The following is an 18,829-nucleotide window of genomic DNA, read 5'->3' as shown; positions in this document are numbered from 1 at the left end:
TTTTAAAGCCAACATGAAAGAACAAATAATACAACGAGAAAGAACAAACAATAAAGCAGATAATTATTATGAACAAACAAATAAACAAGAAATAACAAATAATTCAACAAAAAAGAACAAACAATATATAAAAGAACATAAAATTCCAGAATAAAGAACAAACAATACAACAATTATGAACAATTTTATGATGAATTTTAAAGCCAACATGAAAGAACAAACAATACAACAATAAGTTTGATGAATGAATTTTAAAAACAACAAGAAAGAACAAACAGTACAACAAGAAAGAACAAACAATACAAAAAGAAAGAATAAAAGATTAATGAAGAGTTTAATTATGAACATTAACCATATGATTATTATAAACAAACAAATAAAGAACAAAGAACAAACAATATAAAAAAGAACATAAAATTCCAAAAGAAATAACAAAAAATACAACAATTATGAAAATTTGATGATGAATTTTAAAAACAACATGAAAGAACAAACAGTACAACAAGAAAGAACAAACAGTACAACAAGAAAGAACAAAAAATACAATAAAAATGAACAAACAGTACAATAAAAAAAGAACAAACAGTCGACAAGAATGAACAAACAATATGAGCGCGTCATTTTTGGGGGGTATAGCCAGAACTGGCTGTACCCGGGTACATCAGTTAGCGATTGCTCAAAAGAGGTTCCACACTAAACAATTTACAATAGTGAGACTGACCCACAAGTTCATAAGGTGGTGTTTTCGCCCCTCTTTCTCTCATATGGGACAACTCACATGTGGCACCATAATGTTTCAACATACGTAGTACTTCCTCTGTTTTTTTTAATAATTTGTAACACTTTACTTTTCACGTTTGTCAATATAACTTGAACAATTAAGATCTTTGAAAAATATATATTAAGACGAATCTAACAAGATCCCACATGAATCATCCGTATATTTTTCCTTACGTATATATCATACAAAAAAGAGCAAAGTACAATATGTGAATAGTGCAAAAATTAAAATATTACCACTAAAAAGAAACAAAAAAAAATACAGAGTATAAGATTTTTTTTTTTATTTTTTTTTATTACCATTCATCATTTTTAGTCCGAATAAATGTTTTTTCAATTTGTTTTTAACAATCCCCCTTCTGTGTAACTTTTATCATCTGTTTTCTACCATAACACCGTCACTAAAATCTTGAAAAAATAGGATTGAAGAGTCAACTTTTGTTTGGATGGGCTAAAGACTAAAGAGGTTTGGAAAGCCATAATCCAATTATATTATGTAGTTAATAATTAATGTACAACAAATTGGGCAATTCCTTGTAGAAATTGTCTATGTTGGAGGCTTGGGGTCCAAGCAAGTAGGAGTGATGTACACATAGATACCTTGGCACTTATTGGTTCATGCATGTCACTTTCTTTCACTTGTCATTTGTTTAATTTTTTTACTTCATCTACTTTTTTTTTAACTTCTTCTTCTATAAATCTACCAAAATTAGTGAAATGTGGGAAGACTTTTGTGCAAAGAGATTTACTTTGTATAGGTTCTACCATTTACCCTGAGTTGAATCTTGACTTGACCATTTTCTTATGATTGATTTATGACTATATATTCAAGTCGATTGAGACATGGAGTTTTATTATACATTGTTACTTCAACTATATCTTGGGTCATACTATGTGATGTTTACATTTGTATCGATTAGTTTGACCACTAAATATGAATTATTTTGTACTTCGTCATAATAAATCATTGAAAGTGATTATTCATAATATCCTTGTCACTTCAAATATATCGGTCATACTAATGAGTGTGTTATGTTTCATTTACCTGTTTTATTTGACAGTTTTTTGTGAGAACTATTTCGATAAAATAGGACATATAAGTAAACTATAAGGAGGGTCCGAGGGAGTAATCGAGTAGAAGATTGGCGGCGGATAAGGAAAACCAATCCAATCATTCATAATATCAACTAGAGGTAAAACGCACAAAGGTGGAAGTGTACCAAACAAAGAACGACATAAAAAACTTGCCTAAGGTCATTCATTATTGGAGCTCATGGAGTCAAAAGCCTCTTTCACTTTGATTTAAATTTGGTCTCTTATTTTCTTTGTGCTTGTCCTTCTTATAAAGTTTAAAGTATACATCACTCCAAATACTTCCATTCTCCAAACTAGATTTCCACCTAGACGAAGTTAATAAAATATGTGAACAATCTTAAATACTTAAAAGAAAAATGTTTTTTTTAGTTGAAACAAACTTAGTTAGCGGTAGCGGATAGCGGGCAGCGGTTGAGTAGCGGGTAACGGTTGGAGTAGCGGGTAGCGGTCAATAGTAGCGGGTAACTGATATGGGTGTTCGGTAAAAGTAGCGGTTGATATTATAAAATAAAATAAAAGCTGAAATATTATTTAAAACTTTAATATAACTTTGTCAAACGCTACCCGCTACCTTAAACGCTACTAATTTTAACGTTTGATAAACATTACTCAACCGCTACCTCTACCGCTAAATATCCAAACCACTACCTCGCCAAACACTTACAAATTTTTACAAGTAGTGTCTTGACTCGGTCAAAATGCTACGCTACCGTAGTATCTAGAAAAACCATGATTCTTGGAACATGATAAAATCGAGATATTGGTAGTCTCGGTACCTTAATACGAGTTCCTAACTAACTATGAGATCCTGCTGCAATGGAAATCTTGTGTTAGATTATCGAAATTAATCAGTCTGATTAGTCAATAAGCAGAGCACAAATTCATATTTACAAGTGATGTATAATAAATATTATATACCGGAGTAAAAGTTAACTCAAAATGCTTAAAATTTACTTTTATATATGTAAAAAATATTATTTTTAGTGATAAATTTTTCATTTTTCATTTTAATATTTAAATAATGTATATTAATCATTTAACCCTTTAAAATGTTTATTTATCATTTTTTTTATAATATAAAAGTTAATCAAACATATTAAAAATTACAAAAAGCTCGATAAAAGTTTATCTTCGTGTACAATAAATTTATTGTATATGTGTGTGCGTGCAAGACCTTTAACAAGTAGAAATTATTGGGTTATGCCGTTATGGGTATAATTTCTGTTGATAGATACACATACACCCCACTGATAACTCAGTACGGAGTAGTAATGATGCCAAAATGTATTGAAGAAAGTGTCGTGCCTTGTGATTGAAACAAACACCAAACTTTGATCAACATTAAAAGCGACAATGTCGATTATTGACCATTTAAATTTAGTGTGTTTGTTTTTTGAGTGGTAGAGTTTTAGAGTGGAGATTTCTATGTACCCACATTACCCATTTTTTGAAATATTTGTCTTCTTAAATGTAGCAACCATTTCAAAATTTAAAGGGTTGGAAACTTCTTATAGGTTTCCTATTTGTATTATCCTAATAATATTAGAAAAAACAAGATGTTGATTGATTCAAATACAACCAAGTTGCTTCTGTTTCCACCCCTCAAGTCTCAACCAACACCATCGCCGAGGCCCCCACCTTCAGGAGCAATTAGAAAATTGATGATAACCACATTTGAGCAAAGATGGTACAATTGGACACTAGAAATATAGAAATGTCATCCTTTAGCATTAACACATTCGGCAACCAATATTGACGAGAATTTACTAGGCCTACACCGTCACATCACGAGGTTGGCGAGGCGGCAATACGTTATGTATTGCAAATACATAACACCCCACAGAACGTCAAAATAGGAAACAGGGTTAAGTATAAGTTCTGTAAAAAAAACAGTATCATTTCTGTTAAAAAAAAGTATTATTCAATTTTGTTTTTGTCTTTTTCCTATCTTGTTTTTTAGTGTGATATGCATGAGTAAGCACATATCAGATATGCATTTGGACTTCCTCGTCACATCATAAGCTCTTGTAGTTTCATACCGAGACTTGATCGAGAGCATTATAACATTTGAGCCTTTTATCAACTATTTTAACTTTCAACGTACCATCTCCGTCCCTAGATGTAAAACATATACGGAATACTCTGTATCTAACTAGTAGTTCGCATTTGAAAAGTCATTTACCAAAACCATAATTGTCCTTTCACTTGTTATAAGTTTTCACATTATAACAAAGTGGTCTACTGGTCTTTCTCCAAAATAATTGTGATAAGGTTCAATAACTTACCAAATGTGGAAAATGACCCATTGTTTTAAAAAACAAAACACTTAAACGTAGCAGTGTATGAACTATGAACCATTTATTAAAAGCACTTGTCATTTTGGTGAGGTGAGATTGTACTCCAAAACTTTGAAAGAGATACAGCAAAGAACCAACCTGGGCCTTAAGATGTGAAGGATATCCATTATCTGATAAATGATATTTGTTGCCTTTTTTTTGTTTGTTAAATATCCAATACATAAAAAACTCCGGCCCCTATTGCCGGGTAGAAATTTTCTGATCAATACGCGATAAGAAAAACAAATTATTAGCGGAATAATATGCAAATTAGAAAGGTGTATCGCTATTCGACGCCCGCCCACGCTAAAATCGCCCTACTATTCATAGCGAAAGTACAGAACTACCCTTATATTTTTTTACCCCTCCCTTTCATTTTTTTTACCCTTCTCACCTCACCTTTCCCTCACCTCTCTCTCATCCCCCCCTCCCCACCAATCTGGCTGCCGGAAAATCGCCGGAAAAATAAAATTCCGGCGAGAATTTTTTTTACCCCTTTTATAATTCGCCGGAAAACTGATATTCATACCTATTTCTTCATAATTCGCCGGAAAACTGAAATTCTGGAAAACGTTAGTATCTTCATAATTCGTGTGAGAGTTGCGGCGGTGTTTATAGTCGAGGAAGTTGTCCCGGAAAATCGCTCCCAGAAAGCTCGTAAGCTTCAATGGAGGAGGTAAAAATGGTGTTTTTTTTTTTATTCATTTCTGGCGCACAAGATTTGCACCGTTCACATGTACCTGCCGCACGGAATTTGCGCTAGTTCCATGGACCTGGCGCACAGATTTTGTGCCAGGTTCATGGAACTGGTGCAAATTCCGTGCGCCAGGTCCATGGAACATATGCAAATTTCGTGCGCCAGGTAAGGATCGGAGATAGGGCGGCGAAGATGGGGCGGCGTTGAGGGCGGCGGAGATGTTTATAGCCGGCAGGAGGAAGGGAGGGAGAGAGCAGAGAAGGCTCATGAAGGAGGGGGGGGTGAATTTGAATTTAAAGGGTAGAATCGTACTTTAACGTAATAAATTAGGGCGTTATTAACGGAACAGGGCGTCGAATAAAAATCCCCTTAGAAAGTGCCCCTGGTTATATGCAATTCTACGTACAACCAGATTAAAAACACACTTTTTACGATTTAAAAGCATATTTTCCAATTTAAAAACACATCTTTGCAGTTAAAAGCACACCTTTTAAATTTAAAAGCACATTTTTACAATTTAAGCACATACATTTTTTTCCATTTTTTTTTCCAGTGAATATGTTGTACTTAACAATATGTTCTTTTAAAGCGGATGTAATTTTGCTTGTAAAAATGTGTTTTTAATCGGTTATTACGTGCTTTTAACAATGAAAATGTGATGTTTGAAGGAATAAAAATACAAAACGACCCAATTACATGTAGAGCTACATACAACCAAGTGTACCAACTACAACACAAAAGAAAAAAAAAAAGGAAACAAAAGATATAGATAGGATTACAGGAAACAACACAAGAAATCATACTACCAAAAAAAACTAGTAAACCGTAAGTTCTTATTACTCCCTCATTAGAGAAGCACAAAAACTAAGATAAATTCAACAGATTCAAATTAACACAATACTCAGTTCCAACAGACAAATGTAAAGCGTTTGCTTTTGACCTCAAGTAGTAGTAGCAAGAATTCCAATTTTAAATGTCTGCTGCAACAGTTTTTTAACATTGAAGAATGAGTTGCCATTTTATACACAATGGAGGGAGGGTGGTCCTTATCTTATCCCCCACCTACAAGGCAGACTAACCCATAGCATACTTCTGCGTCCAGCTCCTTGCAGTTGCTTCGTACTTTGATCGGTCTGTCTTGTACATGTGAGCGATCTCTGGCACAAGTGGGTCATCTGGGTTTGGATCCGTCAACAACGAGCAAATTGACAGCAATACCTGATAACAGAAAGAAAATACGCTCAGCCTGATGGAACCAAAAACAACTGGTGTACTCAGCCTGACAAGTAAGCAAAGCAAATCTGATGGAACCAAAAGCAACTGGTGTACTCATTCTACAAACTCGACTGCTATCAAGTTATTATGAGGAGCTAAAAGATACGAAGAAAAAGATCTTAAAAACTGAGCTCAATCGAGGATTGGTGTTTGTCTACACTCAACAGACAAGGGGGGAAAAATAACTGATAACAGAACAAGCCCAACTTAGCTGCTCCAATCAAGCGTATGAACTCTACCACAACACAAGTTTTAGACCTTGTCATGTACCTATGTTGTCCACAAGGACCACGACCAAGTGAAAATTTCCATGATTGAAACAAGTATTTACTACTCGCTAAGTCTTGAAACCTCCAAACAGCCACATATTTACGCATAAAGTTTATTGTTTCTATCCAGGGAATGGAAAATTGGAAAGTCCAATGATTAGAAATGGAAATGGATCTACTACCATGTCTAGCTATTGGAGACATTTCAAGGTAATGCCAATCATCTTTTAAGCAAAATATCAGTCAGAGTGATCTAAACAGCTACTAAAAACACTAGAATTTGAGATATTCTAAATCAGAACCTTCGATATGGTCAATGCAGGACTCCACTGCTCCTTTAGGATGTCAAGACAAATACTACCATTGCTGTTGATATTTGGGTGGAAAACTTTTGTCCTGAAGGCAACCTGCGCAGGTAAAAGGGAACAAAACAGTTCAAGAACATATCAACAAAATTATAATCACAGATAAATGGCAAACAGGCAAGACTAAGTGTGTCGACAGAAATATAATTTAATCCTGACAAAATGATCACCAGCGTTTCTTCGTGTAACCAAACAACACGAGAACAGAACTGTTGCTGGCTAGGTAGGAACAACTTTTACAGCCTAATATCAAACAAGATAAAGTATCACTTAGTAAGCTCTACGACCAGACAAGCGCATGATTTAAACCTTAGGTTAAAGCATCATGAATCTCAGGTGAAAAGACTACATTGTAGCAAAAAGGTTGTCCAAGAATAAGCAAGGTCAAAAGTTCAAAATGGGTCCTATTGGCTGTTGCATAGCAGTTGCTAAAAAAAAAAGCCTAAACGCAATATGAACCAAAGTCACAGCCCGACAACACTACCTTGGGTGGTTTAAATGGATAGTCAGGAGGGAAATGGATTGTCACTAGAAACACTCCCCCAGCATATGGGCTATCTGCAGGACCCATTATTGTTGCTTGCCAATGGAACATATCTTCAGCAACAGGACCTGCGACATAACAAGAAAAATTACATGAGTTTCTGGAGGACATTTCTGAAAAATAAATGTAACCACTCTAACCAGCTCCTTCCACCTCATCCAATAAGTATCCCTTTAACACTGAATCATAAAAAATCACATCCCAACAAAATGCAACATAAAGAAGTGTAAAGTTCCCATAAATATAATGCTAAGCCTACACCAAATAACAAGGTGTCCAATTGTCGATCTAGAGGATAATCAAATAGCTTACACTGAGCAACAATAAAAATTTTAAACTATGATCACTCAAATGACTATCAAAAGCAGAAAAGGTATAGGATATGTACAAACACCTGTTAAGAATTAATTATTTCCCAGAGTGGCCACCTGAAAACCACAAATTAACTTCCAACGTAAATACATTTATCTATGACAAGTAGAGCCAGATATTCTAGCTTCTACCAGTAAAGTCGTAGCAAAAACAACCTTAAGGAAGACATTGAATCCCATCAACTAACCTTAATAATTAAAATGGTCTCACAAGTAACATACATACTTCCACTCTTTTCAATTTTCACCCTGTTCCAAAGTAAAATTATGGGATCCAAATTTGCATCTAAACCAGCCAAGGTGTTTCTTCTATAGCCTCCCTTTGAGGGAAGACACTGGAGAACATCTTATCAATAACTTGTTTGATTCAGTCAAAAAGTGAATAGTTATCAATATGTCATTATTTCCGGTTCGAAGAGAAAGCGAAAGAAAACCATGCCTCCTTAGACAGAGATCCTATCCTTCAATTCTTTATCTCACTTCCTTACCTCCTCCACGGCTCCAATCCCTCCACACACACACACACACACACACACACACCAGACACAAGCATCTGCAAACAAAGTCCCTATGCTTTGCCAAATCATTATCGGGATAAGGAAAAATATCACTACACTGAAATCTATCAATAAAATAAGCTCTATCTCTTGCGGCATAAGCCCTTATTTCATCCAATTATAAAAGAAAATAACCAAAATGTTCCAAATAGGATGATACTCTATGAATATCATAAACATGCCATAAACAAGAAACTGTAGCATTGTAGCATCTACAGATACTACTTGACAATAACGAGTCATTTTAAAAAGGTTCTTCAAAAAAATTAGCTACTTGTGTGCAAAAATTATGTGTTCTTCCTGCACCCAAGGTGCTAGCTCACCTCAATTAAGCCACCCATCCACTCAATATCAATCTTATAAAGTACTTCCCAAACTTGCCTAAACTTCCTCTATATCAAAATATTAATTAGGATAATACTTTGGGATATTATAATGCCATAAACAAGCAATTGTCGCCTCTAATGATAATACTTGAGAAAACACACAAGAACATGAGATCTGATAGGGGAAAAAGTAGATTCTAAGAAAGGTTCTTCCAAAGTTTTAGCAAAGCTTGAAATGCAGTGTTCTCTAAATTCCTGCTACCCAGGGCGTAGCCCTGGCACCGGCACACCATTCCCCTAACATTTTGTCCATTCAATTTGAATCTCGCAAACTAGTAAACTTCTTCAATTTCATAACTCCATTCAATTTCAATCTCGCAAACTAGTAAACTTCTTCTCTTACTTGATCCTACCATTTAACTTTCCCATGCCTTGGCTCAAAACTTTCTCTAATTTAATTACTAATTGCGATGTTCTTCGAAACAACTAACCTATGTTTATTAATCAATCTAAGTTTTACAAGAAATAGAAAGTATATACTATAAGATTCCCACCACATCTTAAAAATGGAGGTCTGAGGTTACTGAACCTCTGAATACTTTTTTTGTCATTTCTTTCCTCTTATGGAAAAAAACCAAACCAGAGTAATTCCTACATGCTCGTAAACAGATAAAACACGCTGAAAATAGATAAATCCAATTTCCGCCAAAAATGAATAAAAAATTCCAACAGATCTTGCGCAAAAACAAAAACTCTCTGCATCCAATCATCCAATGACTAATTTACATAAACAGAAAACAAATTACGTAAAAAAATTATACAATAACTATGATTAAGTCAGCAATAAATTACAGAAAGAGGAAAGGGAAAAAGTAAAAGTACCGGCGCTGCAAGAAGTAGGAGGATCTTTCTGGAGATCCTTGAGCTCCTTCAAGATCCGCTTGGAAGCCATGGCCAGAGAGAGAAACCCTAAATTTCAGTCCGACGGCGGAAATTGCAGGAGACGGAGGTTGAAGAAGGAGGAAGAGAGAGAAAATGAGGATGAGAGTTGAATGAAGGTTGAAAATTATGGGGGAGATTGGCTTAGGCTTTTTATCGTGAGGAGGCTGCTTCTTCTTCACGCGGACCTGATTTTGGGGCCCTACTTTTCTGATTCCATATTCTCCCTTTCCATTTGCGGTTCTATTTACTTTTATTTTAATTAATCCAATTTTATATTTCTACTTTGGAATCTTATTTCTTTCGTATCCTATTTGCTTATGGGGTGGTTTCGTTACAAGTTTTTAAGCAACTACCGACTATTATGCGGTCCAAATTAATCTCATTTTACGCGTTCGAAAAAAGTAGACCTGATCAAACGGGGGTCGGGTCGTACCTAGGCATAAAAAATCAGCCCGGTATGCTGGGCCAGGATTCGGGCCAAAAAATTGTGTCCAAACCCGCTATTTGGGCCATTCGGGTCGGAAAATTCTCCCCAAACTCGCAAAAAATTCGGGTGGGTCGGGCCGGGCTCGTCTTGACCGGGTCTAGAAAAAAGCATTATCGGTGCTTTGAGAATTGAGATAACATCAAATTTGGATCCAATTCGAGAACTCAAAATCAATTAAACAAGTCATAGAGCATGAACACCTTATAGAATACATTAACATTGCCGAATTGATTTTTCATTTTTCGTTTGAACAACGACTATGTAACCAGTTATAACTTTTAATTCACGCGCGCGGTTTTTACTATTGTATTATTACGTGTTTAATATACCTTCGCGATGATTAGTTGGATAAAAGTTGTTGATCGAGGAGACTAGATATTAGCTTATATAGTATGTAGACACGTAGTAGTAGAGAAATGAACGTGTTATCTCGTATTCATTATCAAATCGGAATTTATAAGATGGAATAATTTGATAATAGTAGTTGTTGTATCCATATCTTATTATGGTCAATAAAGAGAGATGTAGATGCCATTTCATTTGCGTGGTTAAGACTTTTTGATAAATGTTGACTGTAAAGTCAACATTGGTACTCTGGATCCAAATGTTTGAAACGGTTTTAAGGATTAGCTTTCTCTAATTAATGTTACATAATTGACCTAGCTTGTGAACTGTGATCCTATCTTACTCCGTACATAATGTTACTAAAGTCATTGTGGGCTGAATTGGGATGGCCGATGGAATAACATAATAGAAAGACATAAATCCACTTGGTGAACAAGTAGCTAGCCCATGCAATTCATCATGGTGTTCAATATAATTCACATTTTAAAAGACAAGTATCAGCTCTTAATTAAACAATACTATACGTATGTGATTATAAAGTTGATTAAAATTTACTCATTTTTTCCCGTCATGATGAATCATGGTATAAAATTGGCCAACATAGATGAATTAATAGAAACTAAACCTTGATTAATTATGGCAATTAACAAACAAAAAATAGCTTCTTGTCCAAACATAAAATTTTTGGTCATGACATCCCTTTCTGCTCCTTGTCCAAAGGTTTTCATTTTGATACTAAACATGCCTACAATATAATTTGGAATTCCAAGTTCCCTGACCTTAAACCTGATAAGAAATGGACCACTGTGTGGAAAGCCACATGCCCTCCTAAAATTAGCTTCTTTCTTTGGCTTGTCATGTGGCATAGACTACCCACTGTAGGCCATTTGGCCAGCAGACAGGTTATTCCTAACAGCCACTACCATATTTGCCCTAATGACCAAGAAAACAGTAATCACATCTTTCTGGCTTGCCCAAGAGCTCAGGAGTTTTGGAAGGAAATTCTATTTAAACCCAAAATTAATTATGTCTATGAGTTTGATAAATGGTTTTTGGATAACTTAGGTTATACTGATGCTGACCCTACCACTAGAATTCCCAATAATACACTGTTCTCCTTTTGTTTGTGGAGACTTTGGATTAGAAGGAACATCCGGATATTCCACTAGTAGAAAAAACCCCTGTTGCAACCCCCTTATTGCAGCGTACATGTATTCATACGCTTCAACAACCAGTCGGTCAACGCGGGTCAAACCCTTTAAAGGGTTATTGCAGCGTACAATTTAATTGTTCCCTGCAAAAAAGTTTGTTGCAGCGTACGTTTTAAAAGCCCCCTGCAATACACCATGTTAGTTGCAGCGTACATTTTAAAGCCCCCTGCAACAGCTCGGGTGAAAATTTATTCGCTGCATTTATTCGCTGCAATATTGGTTGAATAACTAATTCGAACAAATTAATCCCGGCGCTCAACTCCCTTCTTCTTCCCTAAGCTTTCCTACGTCGTCCCCTAAAAAAAAAAATCCCTGGGTCGTCAATCTAGCTTCCTCGTCGGTGGTTCTGGCCTCCTCGCCAGTCGCCGGTGGCTCTTTTCTCACCTCATCTCCAGTCGCCGGTAGCTCTTTTCTCGCCTCCTCTCCAGTCGCCGGTAGCTCTTTTCTGGCCTCCTCTTCAATTCGTTTTTAGGGTTTTTTTTAATTCGTTTCTTCAATTCGTTGTTAGGGTCAATTCATTTTTAGGGTCAGTTCGTTTGTTCAATTCGTTTTTAGGGTTTGTTCAATTCGTTTTTAGGGTTTGTTGATTGGCCCAAATTGTGTTATTTAATAAACATGTTTAATATTGTGTTATTTCTCTAATTTTTCGGACTTTTATTGTTTATTCTTAACCATCCTTTACAGTTTGAAGATGAACGAGATGCTGAAGATGCTTTGCACGGTCGATATTGTTCAAACTGCTCTTGTGGATTGTTATACCAGTTTTTGTTCGGATGTTGGGACTCCACGTCAACTGTTTGATGAAATGTCTGAGAGAAATGTTGTTTCTTGGACAGCTATGATATCTGGGTATGCAAGATTGGGGGAGATGGGGAATGCCATTCTTTTGTTTGATTAAATGCCTGAAAGGGATGTACCTTCCTGGAATTCTATAATTGCTGGATGCAATCAGAATGGGTTGTTTTCAGAAGCGATCTTGTACCTTAGAAGAATTTTGGGCTCATTCGGGTTGCAGCTTAGACCAAATGAAGTAACTTTAACAATGAGAATAAGTGAATTGTAAGTACTTATTCTGGTCCAACCTTCCTGGACATTTGTCTTGATAGGGTCAATTTATCATGCTAAATATTTTTGTGTGCTTTTTATGAGATTATCAGAATGTTGTCATAGCTTCCTTCGACATATATTCCTGCATTTCATGCTCCTTATAGTTAATATCATCTCTCAAAATCTATACCATGACAGAAAAAACAGTCAAGATTGAGTAGGCAGTTGACTTAGCTTTGTGTATGGTAATACTTATTTCACGAAAACCAACTCCTATCAATATTGAATATACTTGTTTTTTCCTCTCCTTTCGCTGTTCTAAGAATAAGAAAATTTGAAGCAAGGTGCTATTGTCTTTTTCGGTTACTTAGCGATAATATAAGATTCTTTCCACCTTGTAGTTTTCAGTTAGTGGTTCAATGACTCCCTTTCTATCACTGTCACTATTTGCATCTTCAGTTCATTCTGCTTGATGGCAGACAGAGATGGTTTCTTCTCAGATGTGATGATGACTTCTCGATCTTTTTCTTTACAGTCAACATTTCTTTGATGTTGAAGTGTATGGGAAAGCTTTATACAACCAAATTGCCTTCCCTATTAACTTGTGCAACTTAGGCTATGGGGTAGTTCTTCATAAACTAGCTAATTAACTCTTTAAGAAAGTACAACGATAATTTAGGCGAAATTCAAGGAATAGTTACACTAGTTCAATTGTTATTATGATCATTTTGTCAAATGTAGAATGGATGTTGTTTGTAGATTGTGATATTGGTGCTGATTGAGAATTTGATGGATGTACTATTTAGCCATGAGAAGATATGAAGCAGCTAGTTGGCTTAGGAAAAATGTGGGGTTGTCGCCGCTAGAGACCTGCCGGCGGAGCCCTCTGAAGAAGAGTTTAAGCTTGGTTTTAGAAGTGGATTGATCCTTTGCAATGTCCTTAACAAGGTCCAACCTGGAGCTGTGCCAAAGGTTGTTGCTAATTATTTTTAGCTTTTACTTTTCTGGGTATTTCTGAAATGTTGCTGATGTTAAATGGATGATACAATTTTAGGTGGTGGAGAGCCCTACAGATTCTACTCTTCTTCCTGATGGAGCATCTTTATTAGCTTATCAGTACTTTGAAAATGTGAGGAACTTTCTTGTAGCAGCAGAAAATATGGGGCTTCCTACATTTGAGGCATCTGATCTCGAGCAAGTAAGGATTTAGTATTTTACTGCTGCTAAGATGTCTTACAGTGTTTTAAACCGCGGTGTGGTGATCATAATAACTAATACTGTAGTGTGTAAAATGGATTTGTCCTGGTTCCGCTCATTGTTCAGTTATTTTTTTTACTCTTTGGAAGTGTTATGTATTGATGATGTCTCTTGAGGAAATCTTAAACTTTACCAGATTCATAAACTTTTCCATTCGAGGTGCACACGAGGAAAAAAAATTTGTGGAGAGGGTTACATTATTTTCATTTTGTATGATTATAGTATATGTAGTTAACCCAAGGTGGAAAATGTCCACATTGTGATACATATACTTCATAATAAATCAACTACACTGTCACAGGGTCACGAGCTCAACTAGTGAGTTTCCTTGAAGTTGGTCCTTTCTTCAATGCAGTTAGTGGAATCAGTTCTCAGTTCTTAATTCGAGCAACGCATGGGCTCCCAAAGTGATATGGTATGTGGTTATAGATTTTGAAAGTAGGGTTTTTGTTACAGAGTAAACTAATATTTCCCAGACTAATTAAGCTTAATGACTTTCCATCACTGTTTGTGTTACTCAGGCTAATCAACTAAGGCAAGCAACAGCAAAAGATTTTTCTGCATCACATGGGAAGAAGTCTTTTTCAAAGATGTCTTCTGATAACTCTAAGGCGAGTGATCATATCTCCTTTATGAGTATATAAATATAAATATAAATTCAGGCAAACTGTGACTTTAGGTGAGAAAGTCTTGGCATCTTTTAATATCGTACTGAAGGTAGGAGATAGAAGCTTTGCCTTAACCAAGAAGCAGGAGAGCACTAATGGCAATCATGTTAGTGCTGAACAACTGAGAAGTCAGATGATGAAACAACAAGAAATCTTTGATCGGCAAGGAAGAGATGTCCAGGTTAGCAGTTTATGTAATATCTATTGTAAAGAATCGATGATTATTTAGTTCATTACATCTATCTCTAGCTACCATAAACTCTGTTGTATCTTGAGGATACTTACTGGTGATCGCGCGACTTTGTAGGAAATGAATTGAGAGTTATGATTTATGAAACTTGTTGATGTTGTCCTTTTCAGGTACACATAAGTATGGCCTAGCTAAAGCAGCAAGTGGATATCACAAGGTTCTCGATGAGAATCGTAGGTTGTACAATGATTTGTTGGGTGACAACGATAACGATGACCCATCGCAGCTCATCGAGTCTGTTGTTCAGCTGCAAAAGGTTGATGCTGCTGCTGCGACTCAGAAAACACCAGCTCAGGCTGCTGCTCAAACCCAGCAAAAAGCTGCGAAATTGCCCTCAAAACCCCTGCCCCCATCTCAAGCTGGTGAAGTTTTGATTGATTTTATAACTATTTTTTTTATATTAGGCTTCACTAATTCCTTCGCTATTTTACTTAAGTTTATTATTTGACATAATGATTAACCTTTTATTTATTTGAATGTTTGTTTGCAGTCTGGACCGAAAGACCTCACGGAGCAGAGTCGAAGTGTAAACTACAGGTCTTTCGGTGACCTATTTTATCTCGTGGAGCAAAGGAAAGACACTTTTCTTAATGATGTTGCTGTCCAGATGATCGAGATTTACAATGAGCCGTGTCAACATTAAAAATAGGGTTTGGGACTTGCTCAATAAAATATTTTTCCTAATGCCTTCCTTACTTGAAATTTCAAATTGGTCACAGTAGAAAAAATACATATAAATAATTCTGATCATCTTTAATTACTTTAATCTTCGGTCCAGGAAATTCTATAAGCATCTGGCACTGATAAAGCAAGGAGGCACCGGTACGATAGAAATTTTTCCTAGAGGGAAAATCGAAACACACGATTCCACGGTAGTTTTCTCACTCTTATAAATATTGATGACAACTAAGTACTAATTGTTATATTAATTAGGAGAAGGTTGCAGACTTACAGTAGAATTGCGAATGGTGTATGGCTGTAATGAACTTTCGTGTAGGGATGGGTAAAGGGGTTAAAGGTGTGCAGACTTACAGTAGAATTGCGAAGAGACTATGTTAGCCTTAGTATTAAGAGTTTTCCTTGTTATGAAAGGTAAAGGACCTCTAATAATTAAGTTAAAACTGTTTCAGGGTAGAATTGGGGAATTAAAATTCAAGAGAGGGAAGGGAATGGAAAACCGAAGACGTCTTTCTTAACAGAATGCTAGAATGAGACTCCGAGAAGGACAAGTTTGGAGGATAAACCATTGGTAAATTGTTTAAAGAACAGTTAAGACAATGCTATCACGCAGAATATGAGGGAAAGAGGGGGGTTAAGGGAAAACTAAGAAACTAAGATATTCTAAATTTCTAATATGAGGATGGGGTATGATTTGTGCAAAAAGTAGCTTAGTGCCTTTATTTGTTTGCTTGTTGGATAGCTTTATGTAACTGTGATAGGTAAAATTTTGTCAGTCCTGCAGATCTAATGTTAAATTGTAAAAGGAAATAGCAAAAATGATTTAGTACCTAATGAACAAGCTCAATGCTTTCCAGTCTAATACAATCAAACTGTGAGCATAATAGGATGTTGTAGCTAGACGTCAGAGGTCTGATGAGGAACCTAACTTTGTTTCAACAGTTCTGAAATGGATTCTACACAACATAACGCTTACAGTTTTGGTGAAGAAACTACAGCTGTCTTTGGTGCTACAGAGTTGACGGATGATCCTACATGGATTGTTGACCCACTTGATGGGACAACTAACTTTGTGCACGGGTAAATAGTTATAACCTTTCTCCTTGTTAAATTTTCCCTTCTGATTTTAAGTTGTATCCCTAACAAAAATACAACTCTCAGGTTCCCGTTTGTTTGTGTTTCTATTGGTCTCACCATTGGAAAAGTCCCAACTGTCGGTGTCGTGTATAATCCAATTATGAATGAGGTAAGAACCGCCAATGCTTGAACTTTATGGTGGGAATATTGTTGTGAGTCGATTGACCTTTTTAAAAAATCACAACTGACCTCTCTACGCTCAAGAAGTTTTTTTTGTGATATATTAGGCTAAAATGATATTTTCGTTCCCAACTTTGAACTAAAGAACCTAATGACTCATTTCAAACTTATTACATGATTAATATGCTTAATTTTAAGTTTCCAAGACTCATTCCAATCTATTTATGCACATTTAAGGCTTATTGGGGCAACATTTTCGCTCCCAACTTTGAACTAAAGAACCTAGGGACTCCATTTAAACCTTTTACATGATTAATATGCTTAGTTTTAAGTTTCAAAGACTTATTCAAATATATGTATGCACATTTAAGGCTCATTGGGTCGTTATAGGTCATATTTAGACTAAAATGACATTTTCTCTCCCAACTTTGAACTAAAGAACCTAAGGACTCATTTTATACTTATTACATGTTTAATATGCATAGTTTTAACTTTCTAAGACTCATTCCAATCTATTTATGCACATTTAAGGCTTATTGGGGCTTTATAGGTCTTATTTATGCTAAAATTACATTTTCGCTCCCAACTTTGAACTAAAGAACCTAGGGACTCCCTTTAAACCTTTTACATGATTAATATGCTTAGTTTTAAGTTTCCAAGACTCATTCCAATATATGTATGCACATTTAAGGCTCATTGGGTCGTTATAGCTAGGTCATATTTAGGCTAAAATGACATTTTCTCTCCCAACTTTGAACTAAAGAACCTAAGGAATCATTTTATACTTATTACATGTTTAATATGCATAGTTTTAACTTTCTAAGACTCATTCCAATCTATTATGCACATTTAAGGCTTATTGGGGCTTTATAGGTCTTATTTATGCTAAAATTACATTTTCGCTCCCAACTTTGAACTAAAGAACCTAGGGACTCCTTTTAAACCTTTTACATGACTAATATGCTTAGTTTTAAGTTTCCAAGACTCATTCCAATATATGTATGCACATTTAATGCTCATTGGGTCGTTATAGGTCATATTTAGACTAAAATGACATTTTCGCTCCCAACTTTGGACTAACGAACTTAAGAACTCATTTCAAACTTATTCTATGATTCATATGATTAGTTTTAACTTTTCAAGACTCAATCCAATCTATTTATGCACATTTGAGACTTGTTTGGTCGTTATAGGTCATATTTAGGCTAAAATGATATTTAATCTAATGCTCCCATCAAATTTTTGTTTTTGAAGGTATATACTCCGAGGAATGTGCCTTATGCTAGTGAGGAATTGATGTGGTTCGTGAGCAGTTGGCTAAGATTTTTATTAGCAAGTATTTATTACTGGCCTGAGCGCGCTTGGTCGAGTTTTTTGATATTAAAATGTATGCGTACATTGAAATTGGAACGAACAAATATTTTAATGTAGTACCTGCACTTTGGTTTTGGGATATATTAATATACAAAACGACAATTATTGTTTTTATATTTTCTATACAGGTTGCGATATTCCATTATTGTTGTGACAGGTTTCTATTTGGTGCAAAGCACTCTAGGTATCACTAACAAAACTAAAATTTTCCCGCCAAAAGTGCTTTGTTGCAGCGTACATATATATGTGTACGCTGCAACAAGGGTGTAAAATTTGGCAAAATTCTAGACTTGTTGCAGCGTACAAATAGGTGTACCCTGCAATAGGTGGGGTCTTTTGCAGCGTACACAAATTTGTACGCTGCAACAAGTCAAGATTTTAGCCAAATTTTTGACACTTGTTGCAGCGTACATGCATATGTACGCTGCAAAAAAATACTTTTCGCAGCGAACATTGTACGCTGCAACAAGTCTGGACTTGTTGCAGGCCCCCCAGTTGCAGCATACGATGTACGCTGCAACAGGGGTCTAAAAGCCCGCTGCAATAAGGGTTTTTTCTACTAGTGTTCCAAAAAGAGTCAAAACCCACCACCTACTGGTCTATTCAAACTGTAAAACTAGCCTCTAAATTCAACTCCAATCAACCAATCACTTTGAATGAGAAACAATCCTTGCATATTGAACCTAAAATTTATGCTG

At 35.7% G+C, this 18,829-nt stretch overlaps 1 protein-coding gene and 1 long non-coding RNA gene across 3 annotated transcripts; one reads left to right on the top strand and one right to left on the bottom strand.

Annotated features, from left to right (window-relative positions):
• Positions 1-5,724: 5,724 nt before the first annotated feature.
• LOC110790362 (ubiquitin-conjugating enzyme E2 28) lies at positions 5,725-9,719 on the bottom strand. Its single transcript, XM_021995148.2, has 4 exons — positions 9,498-9,719; positions 7,302-7,429; positions 6,755-6,859; positions 5,725-6,126 (listed from the first exon to the last, which is right to left on the bottom strand). Exons 1-4 carry the CDS (start codon positions 9,565-9,567, stop codon positions 5,983-5,985), a joined length of 447 nt encoding a protein of 148 aa, XP_021850840.1. The 5' UTR covers positions 9,568-9,719; the 3' UTR covers positions 5,725-5,982.
• A 2,111-nt stretch (positions 9,720-11,830) lies between these two features.
• On the top strand, positions 11,831-18,203 carry LOC110788769 (uncharacterized). Of its 2 annotated transcripts, XR_008927311.1 has the most exons (12): positions 11,831-12,034; positions 12,285-12,659; positions 13,454-13,619; positions 13,702-13,845; positions 14,206-14,319; positions 14,426-14,753; positions 14,933-15,184; positions 15,313-15,472; positions 15,601-15,694; positions 16,443-16,580; positions 16,662-16,746; positions 18,012-18,203. It is a non-coding gene; the product is annotated as an uncharacterized lncRNA (long non-coding RNA). The 2 variants fall into 2 exon arrangements; XR_008927312.1 differs by lacking the exon at positions 16,662-16,746.
• Positions 18,204-18,829: the final 626 nt, after the last annotated feature.

This window comes from Spinacia oleracea, chromosome 2 (assembly GCF_020520425.1).
Source record: "Spinacia oleracea cultivar Varoflay chromosome 2, BTI_SOV_V1, whole genome shotgun sequence".
Lineage (NCBI taxonomy): Eukaryota > Viridiplantae > Streptophyta > Magnoliopsida > Caryophyllales > Amaranthaceae > Spinacia > Spinacia oleracea.
Note: the sequence above shows the minus strand (reverse complement) of the source record. Positions and strands in the feature narration are given on the sequence as shown.

Coding starts and splice junctions, on each gene's coding strand:
- LOC110790362 (XM_021995148.2), bottom strand. CDS start 9,567: ATGGCTTCCAAGCGGATCTTGAAGGAGCTCAAGGATCTCCAGAAAGAT. Junction 7,430..9,497: donor TCCTACTTCTTGCAGCGCCG/GTACTTTTACTT, acceptor GTTATGTCGCAG/GTCCTGTTGCTGAAGATATG. Junction 6,860..7,301: donor ATCCATTTAAACCACCCAAG/GTAGTGTTGTCG, acceptor TTACCTGCGCAG/GTTGCCTTCAGGACAAAAGT.